The 27588-nt window shown below is 39.8% G+C and overlaps 1 protein-coding gene across 6 annotated transcripts; it reads right to left on the bottom strand.

Moving 5' to 3' along the window:
• On the bottom strand, nucleotides 1-25279 carry ZHX1 (zinc fingers and homeoboxes 1). Of its 6 annotated transcripts, XR_013824444.1 has the most exons (4): nucleotides 16924-17041; nucleotides 4500-7349; nucleotides 4017-4113; nucleotides 1-1982 (listed from the first exon to the last, which is right to left on the bottom strand). XR_013824444.1 is itself a non-coding variant. In XM_079901173.1 (3 exons), exon 2 carries the CDS (start codon nucleotides 7122-7124, stop codon nucleotides 4503-4505), a length of 2622 nt encoding a protein of 873 aa, XP_079757299.1. In that variant the 5' UTR covers nucleotides 7125-7349; nucleotides 16924-17041; the 3' UTR covers nucleotides 1-1982; nucleotides 4500-4502. The 6 variants fall into 6 exon arrangements, 3 of the variants coding, with proteins under 3 accessions (XP_079757299.1, XP_079757301.1, XP_079757300.1); XR_013824442.1 differs by lacking the exon at nucleotides 16924-17041 and adding an exon at nucleotides 24981-25279 and having other exon boundaries at nucleotides 4017-7349; XR_013824443.1 differs by having other exon boundaries at nucleotides 4017-7349.
• Nucleotides 25280-27588: the final 2309 nt, after the last annotated feature.

Raw genomic sequence — 27588 nt, 5'->3', positions numbered from 1 at the left:
TGGATATAATGGCAACTTTTGTTATATTTTACCATGATTTTTTGAAAATGCAGTTAATAAAATGAAAAAAAAATCACTGAAAACTACTAATCACTGCTAACTTTTATTTTGTATTCAAGGACACAGTTAACCAGGAGAAGAGGGTTCTTTGCTCTGTCAAATAAATATATTTAAAAGCTAGCAAACATCAGAGCAGATTTAAGTGTCAAGTCTTAAGAGACTGGGGAAAAATTACTAATAGTTATTTACAGTTATACAAAGTTAACATATTGCAAGGGAAACATAATATAAATATATTCAAAGGTTTCATTTCCAATACTTGACATTTCAAATTTTGAAAACATTAAAATTATTGTCAAACAAAACTCAGACCACATTAGCAATGATTTAAAAAAGGGAGCAATTTAATCATTATAATACAGAGTGCTTTAAGAAGTTTTTAAACGTGTAAAAGAAAGAACAGTTTAGTGCATTAAATCGTTACTGTCTTTACATTGCTTCTCTTAAAAAAAGTTAACAGTAGTATGAAAAAGCCACCCACAAAGCCAGCTGTTTGAATGAAGAAATAAGCTAAATTGCAGCATTTTGGAATTACTAATAAAGCTATAGTTAAAAAATGAAAAGTTTATAAAAATGAAAGCAGCATGCATAGTCAAGGCTTTTTCATAACATTTTCATTAGATGACAAACATTTAGGTAAAAACAAGAGCTTAATATTTATTATTCATTAAATTAGATAAAATAAACTGGCCAAGCCCACTACATCTGGTCATTCAGAAAAACATTTTAAAATCCAAAGCTAATGAAACTGAACATTTCTTCTATGAAGAAAGCACATTTTGAAAAATGGTCCTGTAGTCACAAAGGAAAGGGTCCTTCTCAACACGAATGAACAGCACCGGTCTTTACAAAGTTTGAGTTAGGAGGAACTTTCAGTCTCCTGAAATGGCAAGAGTTAACAGTGAACACTGCCATGTTCATAAGTGAGAAGCTAAGTTTTACCTCATTCTGATCAGTTCAGAATTTTTTTCTTTATTCATTGAAGTTGTTACACAAAGTAGAATTTCACCAAAAGATAATTCTTGAAAATTCTGATCTGTCACCTGTACAAAATTTCTGATTTCTATACGATTGTAAGAAAACACTAAGTTAATATTTACTACATGGTTCTTTTTCACATTTTTGGTACAATATTTATTTCAGAGTTTCACCCTATTCAAATTCTTATGCCAGTTTCTTTCCCTTCTTCAGTACTGATTATGTTCGGTTTAAGAAAAAGCTAATTCAATTTCTAATGAAAAAAAGTAACAGAGTATTACAAGTAGTAATAGTGGTATCCATGAATGTGTTCAATGAAAGATCCAATCATTAAGCGCCAATGATACCACAAAACCTTCTTGCTCCAATATGTCCACAGCCTGTTTTTCACTTACGCTGTAATTACATAAACCCACGCACAACTCCTTAATCTTAGTGCAGGGCCTGAGAAATGAGACATAGAAATAAATCAGATTTTTCTTTTTCCTGCTTCAAACAAGTTTTACTCTGTAAAATGTTTGGTCACTCAAAGCTATAATCTTAATCATATATCAAAGAATACAGGCAATAAGGCCCATCTTACGAGACATACAGTATTAAGCTGAACAGAATATGAGGACAAGCTCTAGTGGTCATTAAACCCCCTCAGAAAGTCTAAGAATCAGAATGTCTCCATCATATCAGAATAAAAATGCACTTCATTGAAATGTGACTGCTTACAAGTTGTTTTAATTAGTGTCCTGTGTGCGCTGCAGGACTTCTGCCGTCTGCAGCAGTTTAACTTTGACACAACATTGAGTCCCACTGTTTTTGGGTATTGGATCCTATTTTTTGAGATTGTGTATGCCCCCAAACGTTTTCAGTGTCATCAAAGATTGAGCCCATTCACAGTAAACCAGACATCTGGAGTTGAAGAATTGATTCTCCTCCAACGTTTTAGGCAGCTATAAAAGAAAAACATAATAAAAAACTAAAATTTTAAAGATAACCATATTTTAACATTTACCACTTTTAGAAACAAAAACGATTAAAATACATCCTCTGTATTCGCTTATTAATCCTGAGATCACTTGCCATATGTATCTTGTGTAATGCAGATTTTGTGTGCAACTCCAGTGTATATGTTCTGCATATACCAGATTTGCTTACAGACATTTTTTACCTACATGTAATAATTTATAAAAAAATATTAGTTGGAAGTATATATTTCATTGTATTCATAATAGACTATGAAATCTAAAGACTTTTATATATGGGGCTAGCTTGTGCAAAAGACATATGTGTTTATCACTTTTTTGCAGTAACTGTTTTGGAAAGGTTTTGGTTACTTTTTTTTTTTGGTAAATTAAACCGTATCTAAATGAAGAAGTAACTGTTTAGAGGAAATTTATGGTGAATCCTTTTATAAGATGAAAAATTATTTTGTTAAGCCAGTGATAACTTGGTAATTAATGGGTTTTATAATTTTAGACTTTTGCGTATTTTAAAATTAGAGCATGCCAATATAGGTACCACAAAAGTACATGTATAACATATACGATACAATTTTTTAAAAACCATGCATGGCTTTGTGTGAATTTTCTGACCCTAGTGTCCATTAGCGTATTGATATATAACTTAAGAATTACCCACACAAACTTAAAGTAAGGTCAAACTAAGCTGTACAACAAAGTTCACATTATTTTTAGAATGAGATTACAACTTCCTCCAAAATCACTGCAGAGCTTACTACTACAACAACGACAACAATTCACTGCAGCAACAAATTTGTTGATTCAGTCTTGGCCGAGTGCACATTCTTGTGTTTAGCAACAACAACAAAAAAGCCTGTAAAAAATATTTTCTGCATCTGGGTCAGAAGAAAGCCTGTCCTGAAGATTTCTGACATAAGGAAATGGAGGGCTGCGTTTCAGGATAAAGCCGTACAGACTGTTTAACTTCTGTGACTCACAAGGATACATTATGCTCTATAACCTGGAGTGAGATTCATTCTAAAATAGGTGCATTTTTAGTCTCATCTGTTTTTCTGCCTGAAAAAAAAAAAACTGTTAATGAAAAGAATATCTGGAAAAAAAGAATATCTTGCTTACTGCCAAGCAATAAGAATAGTGCCTGGTACATATTAAGCTCTCTATAAATAATTGTTAAAACAAAATAAATAAAACCAGGGAGGAAGGCATGGGGGAATTAAAGAAATTCTGTGTAGAATAAGAGAGCATAAAAGTAGCAGATGGGGTAGGGATGCAAAAAGCTATGGAAGTAAGTGTAATAAATATGCTCACATGATGAGGGTCTAAGCCTCTTTTCCTCCCCTGCTGTTTCAGAACACTGCAGTGATTTCTGACAACAAGGTGCTTTTGGACTACTGATGGACAGATACAAACACTTCATGACAATTGCACTGTTTTAAAAAAAAGTACAGTCTTATCCTAGAACACTCTAAAACAGAGAGTAGAAAAGAAGCAAACTATGCTACTGAATTCCAAAAGTATTAAGAATTCAAGTTCTAACTCCAAATCAGGTATCTGGATTTGCAACTACAGTGAAATTTTAATTAATCCAATCTATAAAAGAATTAAGAGTTAAGGAACAGGCCAAACCTTTCAAATTTAAAGCATATATACTTGCACTTTTATGCCTACAGAGAGATATTTTTAACTTAATAATGTGTTTCTGCTGGTAGCAGGTTTGTTTTATATCAAATAAGGAAAAGACATTTTAGGCAATTGAGTTAATTTAATATAAAATCTGTTATTTACCACTGATCCCTAAAACAGAAATAATTTATATCACAGTTTTCAAAGACAGATGCCACCTAAGCAAACATGAATTTATATATTGCTTAAAACAGACCTTTGGCTTTTAATAGAAAAAAAATTGAATAATTTTAATACTTAAAGCATTTTAAACTCTAGTTAAAAATCTAATAGTTTGGGGGGCAATACAATGAAGAAAGAAAGAGAGATAGCCATTTTCACCTAGTTTCCTAAAACTGAGCAATCTTCACCCCTGTGGTAAGTCTTTCCTTCGGTATACTTTTCCCCTTCTTTTTAGTTTTCGTTTTTGAATTCTTTCCTTAAACAGGCAAAAAATGAAGCTTTAGTGAAGGAGGGTTGCAAGAAATACATTTTAGTTATCTTTAGTATGTGTGAATCCCCAACCCGCCCACCAGTCTTCCTTCTTCGAGAATGGGTAACTTTCCCTTAAAACAAAGTAAAGAACATTTCACATAAAAAATAATTAAGGCAACATTAAACTCTACATAATAAACATAACCATCACAAGAATCAGACTACACATGATAATCGTATCTCTTGGCTATCCTCATGGCACCTAGTCCTCTTACGAGGCATAAGAGAAACTATTTTAGAAAAAATCCGTCAAAAGTGACGATGACAAATACGAGGTGACTGTGCTAAATGTATGTGGTTGGTGAATGCACACGCAGCTTAACAACTTACATTTCAGTCATCTGATTTAGAAAGCTTCCGCTTCACATGTCGTGGGGGTTCCCAAGTGTCACTGTCATCTGTTTCTTCTTCATCCTCTTCCTGATCATCAATAACTTCATCTTCCTCCTCATTTTCCTCAAATAATTCTATACCTAACTCTGATCTTCTCTGTCTTTCAGCAAACCATTCTCTGACCTGCTCGTAGCCCATATGTGATTTGTTAACAAGTTCATCGAGGTCTTGCTCATTAAGAAATTTGTGCTTCAGGTAATAATCCTTAAGTATTGCAGTTCCAGTTTTAAATTTGATGAGGGACGGCCCCCTGTCCCAGTTGTTCATTCTCTTGCTTCCTCTGGGCCGCCCGCGAGGTCTTCCTCTTCCCCTTCCTTTGGGTCTCCCTCTCCCCCTTTTTCTAAGAGAAGACAGACCGTTCATACTGCTTGAATTGGCGCTTTGATAGTAGTAGTACCATTTTAAGTTTCCATTTTTCCAAGCATAACGGGTGTCCCCAAACCAACTAACTATGTCTGTTCTAGCAAGCCCACTTTCTTCAGCCAACTTGTCATACTCTTCTGGCGACGGCCACTGTGTTCGGACAAATGCGCTTTTAAGCATGTGCAACTGCTCGGGTGTTTTTTTACATATTTTGCCCGTACTCCCTGACTTAGGTGCACTAGACTCATCTCCAGGAGAAGTTTCTCCAGTTTCTTCTTTGGAACTACCTGCATTGCTTTCCTCTATTTCTCCTTTCTCTTCCTTTAAAGCTTTTGATTTCTTCTTCTCTGTAAACCAAGCATCAATTTCCCTTCTGGTAAGTTTGGTTTGCGCTCTTAACCTATTTAATTCTTCTTCTGTAAGTACAGAGCTGTTGAGAAAACTTGCCTGTAGGGCACGAAGCTGCTCTGCCGTCTTCTCTTTAAACTTTTGGGGAGTAAAGTCTGGAAAAGGATTCCAGGATTGTTTCTGCTGTGAAGTAACAACAGTTGGGGATTCCGTGGTTTCATCACTGGAGTCTATGATAATAGTGGCGGAGGAATCATTGTTGAGATGTAAGCACTGATTACTCTTTGAATTTCTCTGGTTGTACCTTGTGTCACTAAACCATTTTTTAATCTCTCCTTTTGTCAGCCCTGTGATTTTCATAAGTCTGATAATTTCGGAATCATGGGGAAACTGATTCTTTAGGTAGCTCACTTTTAATTCTGCCAGTTGCTCTTTAGTCTTTTTTGCCCGAACGCCGAACGCATCAGGGTTCGCCACTGCAGTCTCGTTTTTTACAAGCTGAGAGGATGGGGCTCCTGCTGCTGCTGGCTTGGTCTCTGCAGTAGGCTGAGCGGCTGGGAGCTGACTTTTCTGTGCGTTTGTTTGATTTGGAACCCCTGCCACTGTCAAGGCTATAGGTGCTGCTACTGGCAAGGTATTCGTGCCAGCCACTTGGGTAAGGACCAGACCTGGCTGGCCAACTATTTGGCATGTCTGTAAGATGGATGGTAAACCATTACTCCCTGTGGAAATGTGGGTGGGGATGACAGTTATGGTCTGAGGTACAGTGTGGACTGTTCCGTTGAATTGTTTTCTTCTCGCCTCCTCTACTTCCTCGGGAGTCCAGCTAACACCATGTTTTAGACGTTGGGCTGAAAACCATATCTTGATCTGTTCCTCCGTATATTTTGCTTGGGCAGAAAGAACAGTAATTTCTGACATTGTTGGATAAGGGAATTTGTTGTAGGTGTTAAGCAAAAGGGGGTTGTTATCCAATGCAGCATTGTAGGTAGGAATGCTATTAACAGGGATGAGGACTTTGGGAATCAAATTGGAATTCTGCTGAGCTGATACAGCAGTGATAACCTGTGCTAACCCAGGAAGAACTGCTGCCGGGGTCACAACTGTGCTGGCAGTATTTGGATGTATTCTGTTTACAATGGAAGTACTTGTATTCGATTCAGAAGCTGAAGAACTTGGATTTTCCACAGTTCCTTCACGGTCTGGTTTGATTTCATTCTCTTTCTCTTCCGGAACGTCCTCAACTGAATTATGATGAACTGTAATCCGTTTGTTCTCCACTTTATTTTTCATCATTTTCATAATAGGAGTTTTACTGATAGATATTCCCGAAGAAGAAACTTCTGTCGATTCAGCTTGCTCTGAATTCTCCTCTTTAACAAAACTACCATCAAAAGTCAGATCATTTATTGTTTGTTCAAAGATTGTCTGGTTATTTCGTTTCACCATAGTCAACTTGAAATTTTCTTCTCCCGGGTGATATTTCAGATTATGCTCGGAAAGTGCATCATACCTTTTGGTAAGAAAATTGCATTCGACACAAACATAGGATGAATTTAGCACTACATTGGGATGTTCTGAATCCACATGAAAAGTAAACATATTTAGATCTGGAGTTTGAAAAGTACAATATTTACATTCATAGCCACCTTCAACTTTTTTATTTTGCTGATTGTCAGAGTCTACGGATTCATGAACTTCTTCATCACTTGAGATACTCTCTGCTCTGGTGTTTTCTACAGGTGTAAGTACAGGAGGACCTTCATCCAAATCTGATACCAGCTCGAGGTCTGGATCCTGTTCACTGGCAAGGACCATGCAGGGTGTTGTGGATTTTCGCCTGCTTGCCATTCTGATGTTATGGGGGAAATCTCAGTGGTGATTAAAAAGCATTGGGGCTTAAAACTGTTCAGTATTCTTCATTTGAAAACAATGGCTTTTGGTTCTTCAAGTCTGTCTTTGTGCTCAACAAGTCTCATTAGCAGCTTTTTCATGGTGCTATCAAGTAAAGAGCTTATGGTTGGCAAATAAAATACTGCTGAACTGCTGAAATTTTTGAAGCACAACTCCAATCACCTACATTAAGATAAATTAAAAAATGTTTTTAAATGAGTGATTATGATCTATTAAGCAAATTACAGTTATATTTCACTTACATGAAGTTGTTGGAGAGCTCAGTTATAAAGATGTAGAATAAGACCAGACCAGGAAAAAAGTCCTCTAAGGGTCAAAATAGATGTCTCCAAGCCAACTCACTTTAGGTCATGTACTGTACCTCATGGGTCAGCCCACGGGCTTGTTTATTTGGATTTTTCAGCTAGCCAGCTATACATTGGAAGGGAAGGGGGAAAAAGAGTCTGCTTCGGCAGGCATACTAATATCAGTGTGAAATGATAATCTGTTAACAGGGGAGGAACTTTAAAACTATAAAAGCAGCCACAGATACTCAAGACTATGACCACTAAGTGTATAAGAAATTCAATCCATCAGTTATGCCCGCTTCTTCCTCCTGGTCTGTCTTATCCCCAAAGCATGCCCAAGTATGGCAAAAGCAACAAAGGCAGAATATAAATGATCAAAGTTTCAGAAACATTATCTTAATCATTCTCCACAATGCTATCAAAATTGGTAAAACATATCTAATCATGTCAGTCTCCTGACTTCAAGCTTATGATGGGTCCCCAGTGCTGAAAGAATGAAGTTCAAACTCCTTAAGCCACATGTAGTTCTCTTCACATCCTGGCTGCAACCTCAATTTCCTACCATCTCCTATTTCTTTATGTTTTAGGCACAGAGCAAAAACGATTGCTATTCTAAGGACTCTCAGTGCAGGCCATTCCTTGTGCCAGGACACTTGTTCGTGCGCTGGGTGTGATGACCTCTCTATAAATCTGCCTGATAGATCACCTTCTCCCCTTAGCTCGGCCCAACCTCCTCCCCGGCTTGTTTTCTAGTCTAGAACTTACCATATTGTACCAGAGGAATGTTACACTTCTGTCCCGAAACCTCCAGTTTCCTTATTCATTTTTTCCTTCTTTTTTAAAGTAATAGCTTTTTTGAGACATAGCAAAGCTCCTGAAACTCTGGATGGAGGCAACTTCCTTTATGTCTTCAATCTAAGCTCTCCCAGCTGAGCTATCTTGGCTGACTTCTCATACATTTCTATATCTCCTTTTGCATACAGAAGCCTGGAAGTAGAGAGTCACTAAATGCTTATTAACCTGAACTAGGGAGTTCCCTGGTGGTCTAGTGGTTAGGTTGCAGCGCTTTCACTGTTGTGCCCCGGGGTTCAATCCCTGGTTGGGGAACTAAGATCCCCCCACCCCCCACCGCCAACACACACACAAAAAAAACTACTTCCAACCTGAACTAGAATGAATAGGAAAAGAGTCCTGTAAAATTCAAAATGCCCTAAGGGCATCATCATGGATAACATAGCTGAAATTCACAAGAATGACCTTGAATCATCAAGAAAAAGTGAGTTATGTTCATACAAATACATTTTAATACTTTTGCACCCAAAATAGTTAAAATACAATTTTCATGCTAAATCAAAGTTGGAGTGCTTCTAAATTCTAAACCAAATGAAAATGAATACAGTAAGTGGTATCACTTATTTTGTACCACGAATTGGAACTATTTTCATTTACTAGCATAATCCTTGTCCTAGCTGAACTGAGGAGAAAAAGTTTATTTCAAAGATTATAGCAAAACTAGGTCTCCATGACTCAGTAAAGGGAGAAACATTTTTAGGAAACAGAGCTGTCCAAAGAGAGAATGTCCTGCCTTTGAAGGTGGTAAGATCCTCCTCACTGGGATTATTCAAATATATACTACATATCCATTTGATGGATCCAAGCAACAGGTGGAAAGTTGGACCAAAAGTCAGACTAAATGTCCTGATTTCCCATATTACAAAATAAAGAGCATCAGCTTAGTAATAATAATGGTATCAACAATCCAAACCCCACTCTCAAAAGTGTTAGTGTTCTTTTTTTTCTATAAAAAATCTTTGGGGATTCCCTGGTGGCGCAGTGGTTGAGAGTTCGCCTGCCGATGCAGGAGACACGGGTTCGATCCCCGGTCTGGGAAGATCCTACATGCCGCGGAGCGGCTGGGCCCGTGAGCCATGGCCGCTGGGCCTGCACGTCCGGAGCCTGTGCTCCGCGGTGGGAGAGGCCACAACGGTGAGAGGCCCGCGTACCGCAAAAAAAAAAAAAAAACAATTTTGATTTCTAAGGGAACATAAAGAAATCACTGAAATTTAAAATGATTTCTTAACTAAATGTTATAAAATAAGATAATACCATCTCTCCTACTCAGTTCAATAAGGAACACCACTGTTTTTATCATTTTTTCCTCATTAGAAACAGGGAATTCCTCAAATAAGACTTTAAGCAGAACAGTAACCAATGAGCAGCACCCACATTTTTAACAGTGAAGGAGAATTGCTGAAAGGCAGGGGAGTAAGCTATTTTGTGACTGTTATTCTCATAGAATCTTATTATATTTATTAGGGTATATTAACAGCCAGAAGTCAAAGATAGAGGGGTTTTTCTTGAAACTACATTTCCTGAAAATGGTGGTTTTCAAACTTCTTGTTCTAAGCAGGACAGCCCTTTCTTCAAACAAAATTCTATGAGAAGCCTAAGTGCAAAACTGATTAAAGAATATAGCCACTGGTCGGAGAAGTATAGAAGCTAAACTACTTCCTGACCCCATCCCACGGACCCCACAATCCCTACTTCCACCTCTGATGGGTTCTGAGATGTGTCTGAAGTCTTTGCCTTAAAAACGTAAATACTGGGGCTTCCCTGGTGGCGCAGTGGTTGAGAGTCCGCCTGCCGATGCAGGGCACACGGGTTCGTGCCCTGGTCCGGGAAGATCCCACGTGCCGCGGAGCGGCTGGGCCCGTGAGCCATGGCCGCTGAGCCTGCGCGTCCGGAGCCTGTGCTCCGCAACGGGAGAGGCCACAACAGTGAGGGGCCCGCGTACCACAAAAAAAGAAAAAAAAAAAAAAAAATACTTTCATCAAAAATCCTCAGCTTGCCAGTGCTAAGTGAAATGTGAAAGCTAAAGTGAATTTAATGTGTACTTTCAGGTTGTTTCACTCTAAAAGGCAGGACTGGAGCGCCTAGGAGTAGAACAGAGTAACCCATACTAATAAAAAGATACAGAAGAGAAACCTGAGGAGCTCAGATCCCTTTATTATTCTGGTTCTCTAGTTCTTGGGTTAAACTTCTTACTTTTTATCCTATCTAGTATAAAAATAGGAACATGCTACGAAATTATTACTTTTATTTCTTTTCCTTATAGTTCACTAGCTCAGGATGGTCAGTTTGTAAGAACTGAAACAGATATAAAATTTTAAAACCTTAATTATTTTTTGCTAAAGTCATGAAAATTACAAAATATTCATGTATTATTATCTAATGATATATACGCACAATTGTGCTTTTTCCTTTGAAAGCACTGGTCTTTGAAAGGAATTTGAAAATTTTAAATTATAAATTAAATTTATTTAAATTAAATATTTTAACTTAAATGTATAATTTGAAAATTATAATTAAATTTAAATAAGCTACTTAAAAGAAAGGCTTAAGGGCTACCCTGGTGGCGCAGTGGTTGAGAGTCCGCCTGCCGATGCAGGGGACACGGGTTTGTGCCTCGGTCTGGGAAGATCCCACAAGCCGCGGGGCGGCTGGGCTCGTAAGCCATGGCCACTGAGCCTGCGCGTCCGGAGGCTGTGCTCCGCAACGGGAGAGGCCACAACAGTGAGAGGCCCGCGTACCACAAAAAAAAAAAAAAAGAAAGGTTTAAAAAAAAATCTTCAGTAATGCAAAAGACTAAAAATCTGATTATTTTGAGTAGCCTAGGTTGCCTCAACCTGGATTATTTCTATACTCAACTACATAGACCTGAGAAATACTCTTTCCTCTTCACTTCTAAAACTGTTTGCTCACATTTTGCTAACAAAACCAGAGTCAATATATTATTTAACATATTTCCAAAGGGAGACTAAGAGTTTCCAAAAGAGCCTCAAGATTTGGTCCAATGGCTCAATTCTATTATTATGATATAACCTAAAAATAAATCAAAGCACAAACAAGGGCATCCTCGTGGTCCTTATTATAAAGTCATGTTCTGGGGGGTAAGCAGGGACCTCAGCACAACCGTCCCTTTTTTTTTTTTCTTTTTTACCAGTACGCGGGCCTCTCACTGCCGTGGCCTCTCCCGTTGCGGAGCACAGGCTCCGGACGCGCAGGCTCAGCGGCCATGGCTCACGGGCCCAGCCGCTCCGCGGCATGTGGGATCTTCCCGGACCGGGGCACGAACCCGTGTCCCCTGCATCGGCAGGCGGACTCTCAACCACTGCGCCACCAGGGAAGCCCAATCGTCCCATTTTTTTATGGAAGAAGAAACCCAGGCCCAGGGGGATAAGTTCACAGAGGCTTTGTGGTGTAGGGTAAAACCACAGGTTTTAGAGTCTCCTCTGTCACTTAGTAGTTAGGTGACTGGAAAAGTTACCCAATATCAACTTCATATCAACCTCAGTTTTCTCACCTATAAAACCAAAATTCTTCAGTTCAACAAATCCGCTGAACAACTATTTGTTGAAGGTCAACCACGTGCCAGGCACTGTGTTGGGCACTTGGATTACAGCAGTGACCAGGACAGATCATCTCTGGTCTGCCAGATTCTAGCAGTTGAGCAAGGAAAACAGGCAGTAAACAATTACTTAGACTAACTATGATCAACGCAATGAGAGACGAAGTATCGGGAACTATATAAGCACACTACAGGAGGCTTCTAGAAAAGAAGCAGAGAACGCTGCCCTGGAGAAAATAAGAATACTGGTATCCTACCTCAGAGGCTGATCAAATAAAAATGCTTCACACACTCTGATACACAGCAGGTGCCTAACTAATGCTTTTTCCCCCAGTCCCTGAAAAATTCTTTTCGGAATAAATAAATACCATTTATTTACTATTATTCTCTTTCTTTCTATCTCTCAAGCAACATAATCAGCTGACAAGTTGATAATAATAATCATAATCAGCACACAAGTTGAACGAAAAAGCAAAAGGGGTTAAAAATACAGAATAAGAATTTCCATGGTGTGGTTTCAATTCATCTCCTTTCATCATTACAGTGCAGTGGAGCTGAAACAGTAAAACTGCCATATAGAAATTTCTATTAGCTGACAGGCATCTCATCCTCCCTTTGAAAGTCAACTCAAAAAAGCTTAAAATCAATTTGCAGAAGCTTGCACTATTTACCTATAAAAGAGGGTTAGAGTTTAGTTGCACAACTGAGGAGCTAGGTGGCTTTGCAGGTAAAACATAAAGTGAAGTCTGCCAATAAAAGAAAAAATCATGCTCTAAATGCATCCAGCACTGTAAATATAATTATATTTGAATGCTATTTTCAGTTACTCTTTCAGTAGAGAAATACGTTAAAAAAATAAATGATCAAATCCATTACACTGCCATTAAAAATGATATTCAGGGCTTCCCTGGTAGCGCAGTGGTTGAGAGTCCGCCTGCCGATGCAGAGGACATGGGTTCGTGCCCCGGTCCGGGAAGATCCCACGTGCCGCGGAGTGGCTGGGCCCGTGAGCCATGGCCACTGGGCGGGCGCGTCCAGAGCCTGTGCTCCGCAACGGGAGAGGCCACAGCAGGGAGAGGCCCGCGTACCGCAAAAAAAAAAAAAAGATGTTCAAAAAAGTAATTAAGGAATATGGTAAAGTATCCATTTACTGTTAAATTTTTAAAAATCAGAATAAAATTTGTATATTGATTATAAAATAACTATGGGAAAATATGTATGCATGTGGACAAAGACTAGATGAGAACATAAAAAATGAAATTTTCACATGAGATTATGGGTGAAATTTTTTTATGTGTGGTATTTACAAGTTTTCTTTAATATTGTTATGATATTGCTTTACTGTAAATACAACAAACAATAGTTTCAAGGCCTTAAAACTGCAAATAGACTAAAATATTTCTATGGTCATTTGTCTCAAGCTGGAAACAAAGTTTACTTTCTATTTTTAAAGCAAAAACATGTGCTACATAAAGGTTTTTTTCAGGAGGAAGAAGAATCTGAGTGTGTACAGCATTCAGGGGTATTCCAGACGTCTTTGGGGACTGCTGCCCGACGGTAGAGAAGTCAGACTGGTTCTAAGAGCCCGCAAGACCACACATAATCTCCAGGGTGTAGATATAGGCCAAGCCAATTTCCATGGTTCTATCTGCGCACTGGTTCTTCTCCGGAGGGTAGGATGCTCCTTAATCAATTCATGATTCTTAACTCATGAAAATAATTACATGAAATTTTCTCTGCAGAAAAGCATTTAGTGAAAGCAAAATTTATTTCATCACAGAATAAAAATCTGGAGCAGTTCTAAGAGTAGTTCTTCTTACATGGCTCTCCACTATATTCTCAGGGCCAAACAGCGCCTATTAAGACTCCAATAATATTTGCTGGGGAAAAAACAAGCTTTAAAATATATGTGTATTGTGTATTATAACCTACATTCTACTTCATTAAGCACTCATTTATAGAGGAGCTATAAAGAACAGCTGTGCTCGCTTTACAGTACTTTCACTGGTAAAATCCTTACTAATAAAATTACCTTAGTCCCTAGAATACGAAAACATGCTCAAATATAAAACACTCTATTTATTAAAACACAGCAATGGATATTCAACAAATATTTACCAATATCTATAATTCTACCATAACAAATCAGTTTTATGTGTGAATAGTGTATATCTAAATTTGTAGACTATATAAAAATGAAACAAGGATGATAAATTCATTCAAAGAATTAGTCCTGCAGTAGAATTCAGAAGAAAAGGCACAGTTCTTATAAAGATAGCAAATGCAAATTTGAACTTAGAATCATTATTTCTCTATAAGAGAAAACTATATTTTAATGATATTCTATATTTTTAAAGAGATTTAAAAACAGGTTCTCAATGTAATACACTATAAAAAGTTAGTGAATTGTTTCAAATTCTATGCTTAGTGCTAAAAAAAAAGTTTAAAAAATTTTATAACTAAGTAGGTCCATAGCTACACTGAATTTCCAAGCCTCTATTTTTCAGACTGGCTTGTACTTTAAATTAAATGATTAACAGTTTATTGGCCTAGTTAGCCACAAAGGCATGTTATTTTGGTAAGATTTTATGCGAATAAAAACAAACTTTGTTTTTAGGCCAATTCTGGGTCAAATAAGAACATTTAGAAGATAACTATGATTTTTAAGTACTGTGTTAGTTTTGACCAAGTACCAACTAAGTAAAACTGTTCTTAGGACAACTAAAATATACAAACTAAGAATCCTTTGAAATGTGTATTTATACCTATCCTGAGAACTCTTAGGACTCTGTATTCTGTTTAGTTTCACTTCTCCCTCTCTGAGTCAGAGTTCTGTTTAGCCAGCTGAAAATACTTATTTTTACATGTTTGTATTCAAACTAAAAGTTACAAATCCACCAAAATCACAGAATGCCTGAAATAACAGTAGGAACAAAGAATAATGGACTCAAATTAAAACAAATGCTATCTACCATGTTTTTTCAAAAAAAAAGTGTCCAAGAGGATACTTTTTTTAATTACAAAATTTTTCTTTGGTCTTTACAAACTTGAGGCATTTTTCAAAGCTAAAATATAAAAATATTTAGAAACAAGAGTCAAGTTCTCAAAAAAAAATTAAATGAGCAATTTGTCAACCCAAATTTGTACCCACAACAAACGTTTGTAAAAATTACTGTAACCTAGAATTATTACCTAAGAGATAAGTCTCAAGAAAATTGCCAAAATGGTCTCAAAATAATAAAAATTCAAGTATCAAGGTGAATACAGACGGGAGTGAATGTGATCCAAGTAACAGCATCTAAGAAACTGTGGCCAAAGATTATCTAATTTCAGAAGATCCCTTTGCTAATGCTAATTAAGGCTTAAAGGGTTAGAAACTCTATCCTCTCTACCTGTTTTTTTTTTTCTACCCGAGAAAGCCAACTTTAACGCTGCTAAAGATTAAAAGAAGAATCTAAGCTAGACAGATTTCTCCTGGTAAGCTCTGACCCCAGATTTGAGGAGTGAAATGTCTTTTTGAATGGTCTCTAGGACACTAACATCCTGGTGTTCTACCCTCTGCTGGCATGTAGGTCGGTATGTAACATAATGAGAGTGATATACAAACTAGCCCTATAATGAAATCTCCTGTCTTTATTATTCAAGTTTGTGAATATGATCCAAAAGTAATTTTCGGCTGAAAATAATTTTCCCCTACTTTTCTCAAGGAAGCGTATTAAATCTTTCACAGACAATCTAACACAAGAATGCTATTCTTGATTCTAAGTGAGATTATCATTGAAAGGCTGAAAAGCCATTCATCTGTCCATTATCTTCCCCATTTATAAAATAAAGTAACTGTTACCTATTTCACTCAGGATATAATCATTCAATTTTTAAAAATACTTTGAAGGGGGCTTCCCTGGTGGCGTAGTGGTTAAGAATCCGCCTGCCAATGCAGGGGACACGGGTTCAAGCCCTGGTCCAGGAAGATCCCACATGCCGCAGAGCAACTAAGCCTGTGCGCAACAACTACTGAGCCTGCGCTCTAGAGCCCACAAGCCACAACTACTGAGCCTGCGTGCTACAACTACTGAAGCCCGCGCGCCTACAGCCTGTGCTCTGCAACAAGAGAAGCCACCGCAATGAGAAGCCCACGCAGAGCAACGAAGAGTAGCCCCCGCTCGCCGCAACTAGAGAAAGCCCACGCGGAGCAACCGAGACCCAACACAGCCAAAAGTAAATAAATAAAATTAATTAATTAATTTAAAAAATACTTTGAAGGATAACAGTAATTAGTATTGGTAATGTCAACTTGTAAGAACACAAAAAATGAAAGTGAACCACCAAATTAATGGTTATGGAATCTTTCCTAGTACTTTCTGGAATCATATACAATAACAATTGGACTAAATAAATATTTCCAACAGTATAGTACGTAATCTAATGCTTCTTATAAAAGCCAAGTTATATCAGGTAAATAAAATATAATAAGTAAAAATATATTCAAATATTTAAATAGTGGTATGCCTAACCTAAATCAAAGTATTTAATTATTAATATCTTAAATTTTATAATTGTAATTATTCTTAGAGGACTGTATACTGAAAACATATTTTCAGAAGTTGTTCTTGTAAGTCTTGAAGCATTTTTCTGGATATAGGCAAAAGAACAGTAAAATTTCTAGATCAATTTCCCCACAGAAAAGGTCTCTACCCTCATGACCTTCATTTGTCTGTTTCACCACTATTACCACAGCACCTGGTACAGTGCCTGATACACAGTGGATGTCAGCAAATGTATTGAATAGATTGAAAACTCAATTCTAAATATACCACATAGATTTATTATGAAGTGTGATGCTGTTTCCTTTGAAATTAAAGCAGACAATACTTCTATATTTTTCAAGTTTGAAAGTACATTTCTTGAAAAAGAGTTAAGAATATATCTGCTGCTTTTTTAAGAAAAGCTTTTAAAACTTTAGCCAAATATAGTATCACTATATTAAGTGAGCACATTCAGTATCTGAGTTTTTACCATACCAAAACGATGAAACACATACTTGCCATAGCTTCCTTCGCATTCTGTTCTTTGACACAGAAGGGTGTCCCCTCAAATTAGGAGATGTTTAGCTCAGGCCATCATTACCAACAGGTCCAAAGTACCTATCTGCCATCTCCTACAAAAAAAGTAATATCGCTTTATTATTCTAGATACGATTCAGTCTTATTCGGAAACTTTAAGCTTATGCTTTGGCTTTGTAAAAATAAATGTAATTTTTAAAAAATTTCATTTCCTCACAGAACTTTTAAAAGAATCATCGAAATGCCAAACTCAATCTTAGTAAGAAATTCAAAACTGAAAACTACATTTCAAAATATCTTTATATTTTATAAAACAACCAAGTCACTATTGTACTATTTTCAATAAAAGTTTTCAAAAGGTGAATATATGCAGTCTATAATATGAAAGCTGAGATGTAGAAATTGGGGATTGTAAAAAATTAGTACACAAAAGTTACGATAGACAACTTAGTTAAACTAAGAGTTGGGAGGAGGTGTGTGTTTGTATGTTTACATGTAAGCCTAGTGATATTTGTACCCTAATCTACTACATATTAATTGGAATGAAGTGGATCATTAATGCTGGGGACATGCCAATACTACTTAAATAAATTAGTGGTATTCTACCCCTAAACATATGGTATATCTAATAGAATGACTGGTGGTTATTTCATTTTTGCAAGAAAGCTACTACTGAATGGTTTTTCAATCAGTGCATTGTGAAGCATTAGATGGTACAAAATCAAGCAAACTGAAAATTCTCTGAAAACTCAGATTTGTGTCTAAAAATGTTGTGGTATATTATTCACAGTTGTTAAACCAGTCAGGAAAATTAAGTAAAAACTATAATTGTTTGTCTTATTAAATAAAAGTAAATAATGCTTTTGAAGGGTTGAAGCATTTTTATAATTGTTCTTTAAGCAGAGAAACTCTGAAAACCATAGTGAATGAATATTAAGGAAGATGATTTCCCTCAGTACCTTATCCTTTGATTCCTGCTATTACTACATACAACTTTATGAAGAAGTTTGTTAAAACTTGGCTGGGAACTTCCCTGGTGGCGCAGTGGTTAAGAATCCACCTGCCAATGCGGGGGACACGGACTCGATACCTGGTCCAGCAGGATCCCACATGCTGTGGAGCAACTAAGCCCGTGCGCCACAACTACTGAGCCTGCACTCTAGAGCCCGCGAGCCACAACTACTGAGCCCACGTGCTGCAACTACCGAAACCCGCGCGCCTAGAGCCTGTGCTCCACAACAAGAGAAGTCACCACAATGAGAAGCCCGCGCACCGCAACAAAGAGTAGCCCCAGATTGCCGCAACTAGAGAAAGGCCGCACACAGCAACGAAGACCTAACGCAGCCAAAAGTTAAAAAAAAAAGAAAAAAAACTTGGCTGGGCTTGGACTCTACTTGGGAGTGGGGGTTGGTGAAAAAAGAACAATCTCACTGTATTACTATGATAAGATTATTTATATCAGAAGTTTGTGAGTTCTATGAAACACCCCTTAAAACGTGTCATATATTAGTGATTCATCTTGAAGCTAAGGTCAGAGAAACTATGTGCATGTTGGGATGGGTGTTGGGGTGCATGTTGATTAATGTCTACCTGCTAGAGCCAGCCTATTCTAGCATTGCTTATGGAGAGCCCACTTAAATCGAGAAATCATGTAAATATACCAGTTCTTTAGTAAAATACTTGTAGGGTAAGTTAAAGCTTAGGCTGAATAATTACACTATTTTCATGAAAAGCAAAAGAGCATTTTCTTGGTAGACCCAGTGGAGCATCCTGTTCTGTCTGCAGCCTGGGATTCTACAATTTCATTTCCTGGTATCTCCTTGTTTGGACACTCCTTAGCCATCCATCTACAAGATGTGGACTAGAAGAGAGGATAGGAAACAGCTGTCAAAGCGGGGAGGTTATTTTCCAAAATGAATTATTAATATTATAGGAAATTGGTAACCTATTTGAATCCATTCTTAAATCACACAGTAATTGCAAGATGTTTTACTGAACCAGAGTCTCTGAGAAGAGCTGCCAAGACATGCAAAGGCACAAGGCAACTAGAGGAGCAACAAATGAGTTCCTCAGCATTTCTGGATGAAAAGCATACTTGCCTGATGTTAGTTCAGGTCCTGATACTGGGAGTACTTTAGGACACCTCTCAAATTCAAAGTATCATTTTAAAATTTAGGAATAGAGTGAACTTAGAAAATTAAATAAGTCATCTCAACCATATACATTATGTAATAAAACAGATCAGTTATTTTGGCAGTAGAGGACGGACTGGAAATAAAGATGAAGAATTTGGGTTTTGGAACCAGAGTGCATGGGTTCAAGTCCCAGCTCTGTCACTTACTAGCTGTGTGGTCCCGGATAAGCCACTTAGCCTGACTGTGCCATAGCCCCGTCATCTGTAAAATGGGGCTAATGATAGTACCTATTTAATAGGGTTGTTGTAAGTATTGAAAGAAATAACACATGTAAAGTGCTTGGACTATTTCCTGGCCCATGGTAAGTCTGCAATTAGATTTTTCTGACTCTTATTTAAGGTATTAACTAAGTTATACAACAAAGAAAGTCTTTGTTTAAATTTTGCTAAATGTTGAGAACTAGCATAGTGTTCTGGGTCAGTTATACTTCAAAAAACAAACAAACTCATAGAAAAAGAGATGAGATTTGTGGTTACTGAGGCAGGATACAGGACTGGGGGGTGGGGGAATTGGATGAAGGTGGTCAAAAGGTACAAACTTGCAGTTATAAGATAAATAAGTACTAAGGATGTACTGTACAGCACGATAAATATAATTAACACTGTTCTATGTTATATACGAAAGTTGTCAAAAGACTAAATCCTAGGAGTTCTTATCACACACACATACAATTTGCTAAATGTTGAAACATTATAAAATATTTTAAAAGTCCACAAAACAATCCATTTTATTTTCCATTTCATACCTCTGAGCATATTAAGCAATGATAGAATAGGCTGGCTTTAGCAGGTAGACATTAATCAATCATAATTTATACCCCCCACCCCAACATGCACATAGTTTCTCTGACCTTAGCTTCAAGATAAATCACTAATATATGACACGTTTTAAGGGGTGTTTCATAGAACTCACAAACTTCTGATATAAATCTTATCATAGTAATACAGTGAGTGTTCTTTTTTTCCAACCCCACTCCCAAGTAGAGTCCAAGCCCAGCCAAGTTTTTTTTATTATTATTTTATTTATTTATTTATTTATTTTGGCTGCATTGGGTCTTCGTTGCTGTGCGTGGGCTCTTCTCCAGTTGCGCAGAGTGGGGGCTACTCTTCGTTGCGGTGTGAGGGCTTCTCATTGCGGTGGCTTCTCTTGTTGTGAGGCACAGGCTCTAGGTCCGCGGGCTTCAGTAGCTGTGGCTCGCGGGCTTAGCTGCTCCACGGCATGTGGGATCTTCCCGGACCAGGGCTCGAACCAGTGTCCCCTGCATTGGCAGGCGGATTCTTAACCACTGCGCCACCAGAGAAGCCCCCAGACAAATTTTAACAAACTTCTTTTTCATAATATCGGAAGGTAAAAGGGAATAAACTTAGTAAAGAAGAAAAACATAATTATGAGTGAAGTGCTTAGAAATATCAGAATATTCCTATGTCCCTTCATTCCTCACAACAATCAAAAAAAGAGAAAGACCTTTAGGAAGGGGAAAAAGGGAGTCAGAAGTCCTAAGGGAAATATTAAATCACTAAAATTTAATGACAAAGTTATTTTATTTTAAATGATAAATATGTATATGATATGTCTACCACTTTAATGGTTTAATTTTTTACATAAGCTTTGATAAAATGATTTTTAAAAAATCTAAATTTAAAACTGAAAACAAAAATCCTGTATAAAAAGTGGTTTACTCAGTTTTTACTCCCTTGAAAAAACGTCACTCTTAAACTGCTCATATATACTTGTTTTCCAAAGTATATCATCATATTTGTTCAGACCAAAGGTACATAAGACCATCTTTATACCTTTCAAATACATTATGGGATACTGATTATATAAACTGAAAAGATTAAGTACCCTTTAAGACCAAAACCTGGCAACCTACATAAAAATTTACATAAATATTTACTTTAAAAATTTACTGTATAGGTCTTCACTGGTGGCGCAGTGGTTGAGAGTCCGCCTGCCGATGCAGGGGACACGGATTCGTGCCCCGGTCCGGGAATATCCCACATGCCGTGGAATGGCTGGGCCCGTGAGCCATGGCCGCTGAGCCTGCGCGTCCGGAGCCTGTGCTCCGCAACGGGAGAGGCCACAACAGTGAGAGGCCCGCATACCAAAAAAAAAAAAAAAAATTAAATGTATAGGGCTTCACTGGTGGCACAGTGGTTAAGAATCCACCTGCCAATGCAGGGGACATGGGTTCGAGCCCTGGTCCGGGAAGATCCTACATGCCGCAGAGCAACTAAGCCCGTGTGCCACAACTACTGAGCCTGTGCTCTAGAGCCCACGAGCCACAACTACTGAAGCCCGTGTGCCACAACTGCTGAAGCCTGCGCACCTGGAGCCTGTACTCTGCAACAAGAGAAGCCACCGCAATGAGAAGCCCTCAGCAACTAGAGAAAGCCTGCACACAGCCATGGAAGACCCAACGCAGCCAATAAATAAATAAATAAATAAATCTATATTAAAAAAAATTAACTGTATAAAACACAGATCTCCAAAATGTAAATGCAAATGTATATCCTGATTAGTAATTTAATCAGCAGCTGAGTCATGCAAATCTGGTTACTCACGGACTACAACTATTAATATATCAGAGCAACAGTATACAATCATATTAGGGAAACACTGGCTATTATTCAAAGGCTAGTGCCATAGTTTTTTTTCCCTTCAAATAAATGTAATTTAAATTACTTTTGAAATTACATAGGATGACTTAAGAGGATTTTAAGTTAGAAAAAATTTAGACATAAAAGTGAATGTGCTATACTGGCTATTACCACAAACAGTGCAATAGATATTTCTGGACACCTCCCTGAATTGACTGAATATGATATTAGATTAAAAACTAGCTTAGGCACTGAAATTTCAAAACTGTTAATATTCAAATAAATAGAGCCTTTTTTTTTTTTTTTTTTTTTTTGCGGTACGCGGGCCTCCCACTGTTGTGGCCTCTCCCGTTGCGGAGCACAGGCTCCGGACGCGCAGGCTCAGCGGCCATGGCTCACGGGCCCAGCCGCTCCGCGGCATGTGAGATCTTCCCGGACCAGGGCACGAACTCGCGTATAGAGTCTTTTGAGCCCAAATCCACAATGTTGCAACGTACATAAAAAGGTTACTTCCTCAGCTACACTTGTAATCATTTTAGTAATTTTAAGAGTACTTCCATTTAAGTAAGTCCCAAATATCACATTTTTGTGCCTATTTACCATTACAAGAAGGAAAATGTATAGTATATCATAACATCACCTTTCAGTCTCAATGTGAAATATAATAACAAAAGGGAGAAAATCTCCAAAATGAGCCACCTCACCTATGCTATCAAGTTCATAAATAAAATAATTGTAAAACTTTTGTTCACATTTATTGAAAAAAAGAACTTATAACACAAGTATCATTAAAGGTGAAATAATTGCTGCATCATTCGTGAACTGTCCTCCAATCCAGTGAAATAATCAGCTCACTATAAGGGAGAGACATCTACTAATGAGCGCTCACCAGCACAGGCACATTTATGTTTTCAGCCTTAGCATATTTTCAAACCATCTGGCAGCAATGCCTTTCTGGTTCATCCAGCCTAATCTGGTCAGAATTGAATATAAAACTAGACCTACGTGCACTTTGGGGAAACCAAAGAACAGCACACATGAATAACAATGTTCCAAACATGCAGCTCTAAACTAGTTTATACTTGAAATGTGTTTTTAAAAACATTTCTATTGAAGACGTTAAAGCTGTTTTAAAAAATACTAGAATGGTTCAAGAAATCTATATGAATCAGAGCTGTCATCAGTTACCCAAGTCTTCCTTTAATTCTTTTTTTTTCATTTTAATCCTTATCACTAAATAAAGCATTTGAAGAGATTCTTCTACAAAAAGAGTCCTTGATAAATGAAATGCTATCAATTCTATATTGAAAGGACCCAAGGTTTGACAACTTATTTTGCACAAAATTAGTCTGCTTAGCCCTAAAATGCTTAGAGTAAGAAGGGAAAAACTAAGAGGAAAAAATATTCATGAAAGCCCTTTTTCTTTTATATCCTGTTACAGCATTATTGTTTTTGGCAGCACTCACATTTCTTTTGCTTAAAATCAAGAGTCAGAATTTCTACTTAAGAAATTTTTTTAAAAAATCTATGAGATATGCTAGGGTCAGTATCTTTGTTAACACCAAATCCTGTTCATCCTCACCACTGGCATAAAAACAAACGACTTTTTCAGGATGATTTTTCAGAAGCAAGGATAATTCACGTAGCACCATATAACACAAGTTAAAGCTTTCAGACAAAGACTGAGAAACAGTGACCAATACCGACAAATCTTAAGGTGCACTCATGTAGGTTATACACAAACATATACTCCAACCCAACAAATAGTCACTATTCCTGGGATAAAGCTGCTTCTTCCTCCCTAACTGGGAACTACTCTATTTCCCAATCCTGTGATTTTCCCTTTTTTGCTATCCTCTCACTCTCCAAGAGAATTGCTCCTTCGTTTCAAGTTACATGCAATCCCAACCTAAACACATTACAAATTCTCTATCAGTTAGTTTTCCTGACATTTTTTTCTCCCCACAAAGATTAGCCTCTTCTCATGTTTTTCTTTAGAGCTGGGGTGAGATGACAGAAAAGCCCTGTGGAATTCCCGCTCTGCCCAATCTCTTCCCCATATGCCTCCTCTATCCATCCCCTCTCCCGCTTCCTAATTCTCCTACCCGAGTCTCTCACTGAAACCTGCCAGAGAGCTGGATCCTGCGCTAACATAAGCTAAGGATATCCAACGGAACCTTTTTCTTCTCTTTATTTTATTTTTTCTTTCTTTCTTGTATTTTTTTTAATTTATCTTTTTTGTTTTCCTTCTTCTTCTCCAGGGTTTTGCTTTTCCCTTAGTGTTACCCACAGAGAGGTGGGGAGAGACGTATTGAAACAAAGAATTTCAAGTCCTGTTTCCTAGAACTTTGGTGTAAATACGCAGGGAAAGAGCATCCGCCAGGGCTCTTCTTTGCTGCCATTAGACCCCCTTCCTCTCACAGCTCCTTCCTAGCCCTTAATTCCCTGCAAAGACCGGGAGGTTGTTCCCTTCAGGCCCTAAGGCTTGGAGCGGTCCATGGTCAGCCTCCCTCTCTCCCTCCTGAAAGGGACGGATAACATTTACATTCTCTCTAATCAACTTCTCCCTAAGTCCCAGGGCTCCCTCAAAAGCTAATATAGTTCTTAAGGACTCAGCTCTGAGTCTTGCCCCGAAATGGGTGCCCAGCCTTACCCAAAGTGAGGTACAGCCCTTCCCCGAAGGATCTCTCCGGGCTCCAACCCCAATACCAGTGCGCTCAGCTCCAGCAAGAGAATCTCTCCTGACTCTCAGGGAGACTAAGTCCCCACGAGGCCACACGCCCGTGCAGGGCAGGGCTCCGGACCTCCCCCAGGACCCTCAACATTGCTAGGGTGTTCCATCACTGCGGCGCCTGCCCCCCTTCTAGGGAGACCCAGTCCTCACTTCCTTCAACAATCCCAAGTTGCTCAGCCCTCTCGTAGGCAGGAGGACTGAAATTTCCCCTTACAGAGCCCACCGCAGCTCCTTCCGCGGCCGCAGAGACCCCGGGAGCGCAAAGGAGGCTCAGGGTCTGTCCCCTGGCGGCGATCCCGGCCCAGGAAGGCCGGGTCCCTGCCCCTTGGACGCCCCGCGCCCATCCGCCTGGCCACCCGCCGCGCCGAGCGCGCTTAGCTCTCCGGGGTCTCTGCCCCGGGGCCGCCCTCCCCCGTCCGGCCCGCCGCGGACTCTGCGCCGCCGGTCCCCACCCGTAGCCCCGGACGCCCTGGGCCGCTGGTCGCGGAGCCCGCTCGCGCAGCTACCTGCAGGGGCCGCCGTGCCTCTCAGAGCCCCGCCGCCGCCATCTTGCATTTCAAACCGGCTGCACTATTCAGGGAGTCAACTTTGACCTGTGAACCCTACACCCGGAACCGCTCGGCGGGTCGGCTCACGGCTTCGGAAGCTCTGCGAACTCCGCGGAGCGTAGGGAGTCGGGGGTGGGGGTGCGAGGCGAGGCGCGCGCCCCAGCAGCCGACCGGGGGCGGGAGCGCGGGTAGGGGAAGAGCCGGCCCAGGCGGCGCCCTCCCACGTGCGCGCGCGCGCGCCCTCCGCGCGCCCCCACCCCGCTCCGTGCCTGGCTCTCCACTCCCGGACCCTCCTGCTTCCCTGGGGTCCGACCCGGCCCTCTGCGGGCCTCTGCCTCACGGCGGGAGGTAGGGAACCGTCCCGCCCCTCTGTCAACAGAAGCCCCGCCCAGGTCTACGGAAGCCCCGCCTTATGTCAACAGAAGCCCCGCCTTCTCCAGGTCTCGAAGTGGCCCCGCCCCTTGCCGGTGATAGCTCCGCCCGCTACTGGCAGAAGCCTGGTCTTCACTCAGGTCAATCCAGAAGGCACCCGGCCCTCTGTTAGTTGTGGCCCTGCCCTTTGAGCGCTCCGCTTTTCTAATGTCACCGCCAGATCGTGAGAAACGCCCCTTGTCATCATAAGCCCCATTTGGCGGCAGTACGATCCAAGCCCCGCCCCTTTAGGCGGGAGACCGCCCCCACTGTCAACAGAAGCCCCGCCTTCCTGAGACCCTTCTCGATTCTACCCCGAAGCCCCACCTCCTGTCAACTGCCGTCCCGCCTCCTCTCGCCTCCTACTCCACCAAAAGCAGCCGCTCCACTCGCGGACAGCAAAAGTTCGGTTCAACTTCACTTCGAACCGCGGTGCAAGACGGAGCCGCCCTCTCCCCGAAAACCTTCCTTTTCCCCCTTACGAGTCACTCTTCTGGAGGGTTTTCTCTTCAAGCTGTGTTCTTCAAATCCAGATGGCGTCAATGTGAACCAGCCCCGCAGAGGCCAGCGAAGGACCCAGGCTTTGGGGAAAATGGCCCCTTCCCACCTCTCTCCTTCCCTCTGCAGCCCCCACCCCCATCATTTTTAAAATGGAGAAAAGTACAGACCAAAGCAAAAAGAAAACGTCTCACCCTTCAAGCTACTCTGCATAGATTCACGGGCCAGGACGTGTGAGAACTCTCTGGTGCCCTGATGTTCATTCCCAGCCCCCATCCCAGTCACGGACCCTCTGTGCTTTGACAACAGCGCTCCACTGAGCCACTTGAATCCTAAAACATGCAGTTGCTTAAAGTGAAAGCCTGATGGTTGAAATCAATGTACACAAGCTTCCTTTTACTTGCATGTTTCGTGCTAGAATCCTAGAACGTGTGGAAGCAGAAGCAAGCAAAGCTTAGTCTTGTAAACGTAAGTATTCAATCCTGCCATACTCAACACCCTGTATATTACCCAACACAACAAAAATTTAACACCACTTTACTCTCCCGGAATTAAATTTATTGATAATGTAAACTATCTGCAAGAAAACACTGTAATATTCTAATAATACAAAGGTGAAATAAGCGAAAGTAATGTCTTTTAAAATACTGTATTAATATTGGGCTTCCCTGGTGGCATAGTGGTTAAGAATCTGCCTACCAATGCAGGGGGACACGGGTTGAAGCCCTGGTCCGGGAAGATCCCACATGCCACGGAGCAACTAAGTCCGTGCACCACAACTACTGAGCCTGCGCTCTAGAGCCCACGAGCCACAACTACTGAGCCCACGCACCACATCTACTGAAGCCCGCGCGCTCTAGAGCCTGTGCTTGGCAACAAGAGAAGCCCTCGCACCGCAACGAAGAGTAGCCCCCGCTCGCCGCAACTAGTGAAAGCCTGCAAGCAGCAACGAAGACCCAACACAACCAAAAATAATAAATAAATAAATTTATTAAAAATACTATACTAATATCAATAAAAATAATAACGTGTTTTTCACTATGGAAAAACTGGCACCAATACGAGAACTACAGTACAAAAACTGCCCCAACAAAATTTCAATATGCCCCCTAGGGGCACTGCTGGGCCCACTGAGAACTGCTTAGGATTTATCTCTAAGGAAAGGAAAGGCTTTAGATATGGAAATTTATTCTTTTGTTCATGCATTTAACAACTAGTTTTTTGAGCACCAGGCACTGTGGAAGATGCAAAGCTGAGTCAGGCAATATTTCTGTCTTCAAGGAGATTACAGTCTAACAACCAAGCAAAATACATGAGCATAAAAACCTCAAGCAATGTGGGCAGTCAGAAAGATCAAGGAGAAATACATAGAGACCCCTTAAGGGTATGGACTAATGAATGTAAATCTCACCTCTCCCTTCCTCTCTCTCCTTCTCCCACCCTTTTTTCCTTTCTTCCTTTCCTCGACCCATCCTCCCCTTCCCCCTCCCCTCCCCCTCCCCCTCCTCTTATTTAGCATCAGTTTATAGTCATCTTCTTCTGTCTATAAGCTGTCTGCCTGGTTCACTGCCCAGTGCCAGCAGCCCAGAGTCCTCCCAATTTAGGGCCATGCCCAGAGGGCAGTTCTGTCCAGGAAAACAATTTCAACAGCTCAGTG

Source organism: Stenella coeruleoalba, assembly GCF_951394435.1.
Source record: "Stenella coeruleoalba genome assembly, chromosome: 17".
NCBI classification, from domain to species: domain Eukaryota; kingdom Metazoa; phylum Chordata; class Mammalia; order Artiodactyla; family Delphinidae; genus Stenella; species Stenella coeruleoalba.
This window is presented reverse-complemented; position numbering and strand designations above follow the sequence as displayed.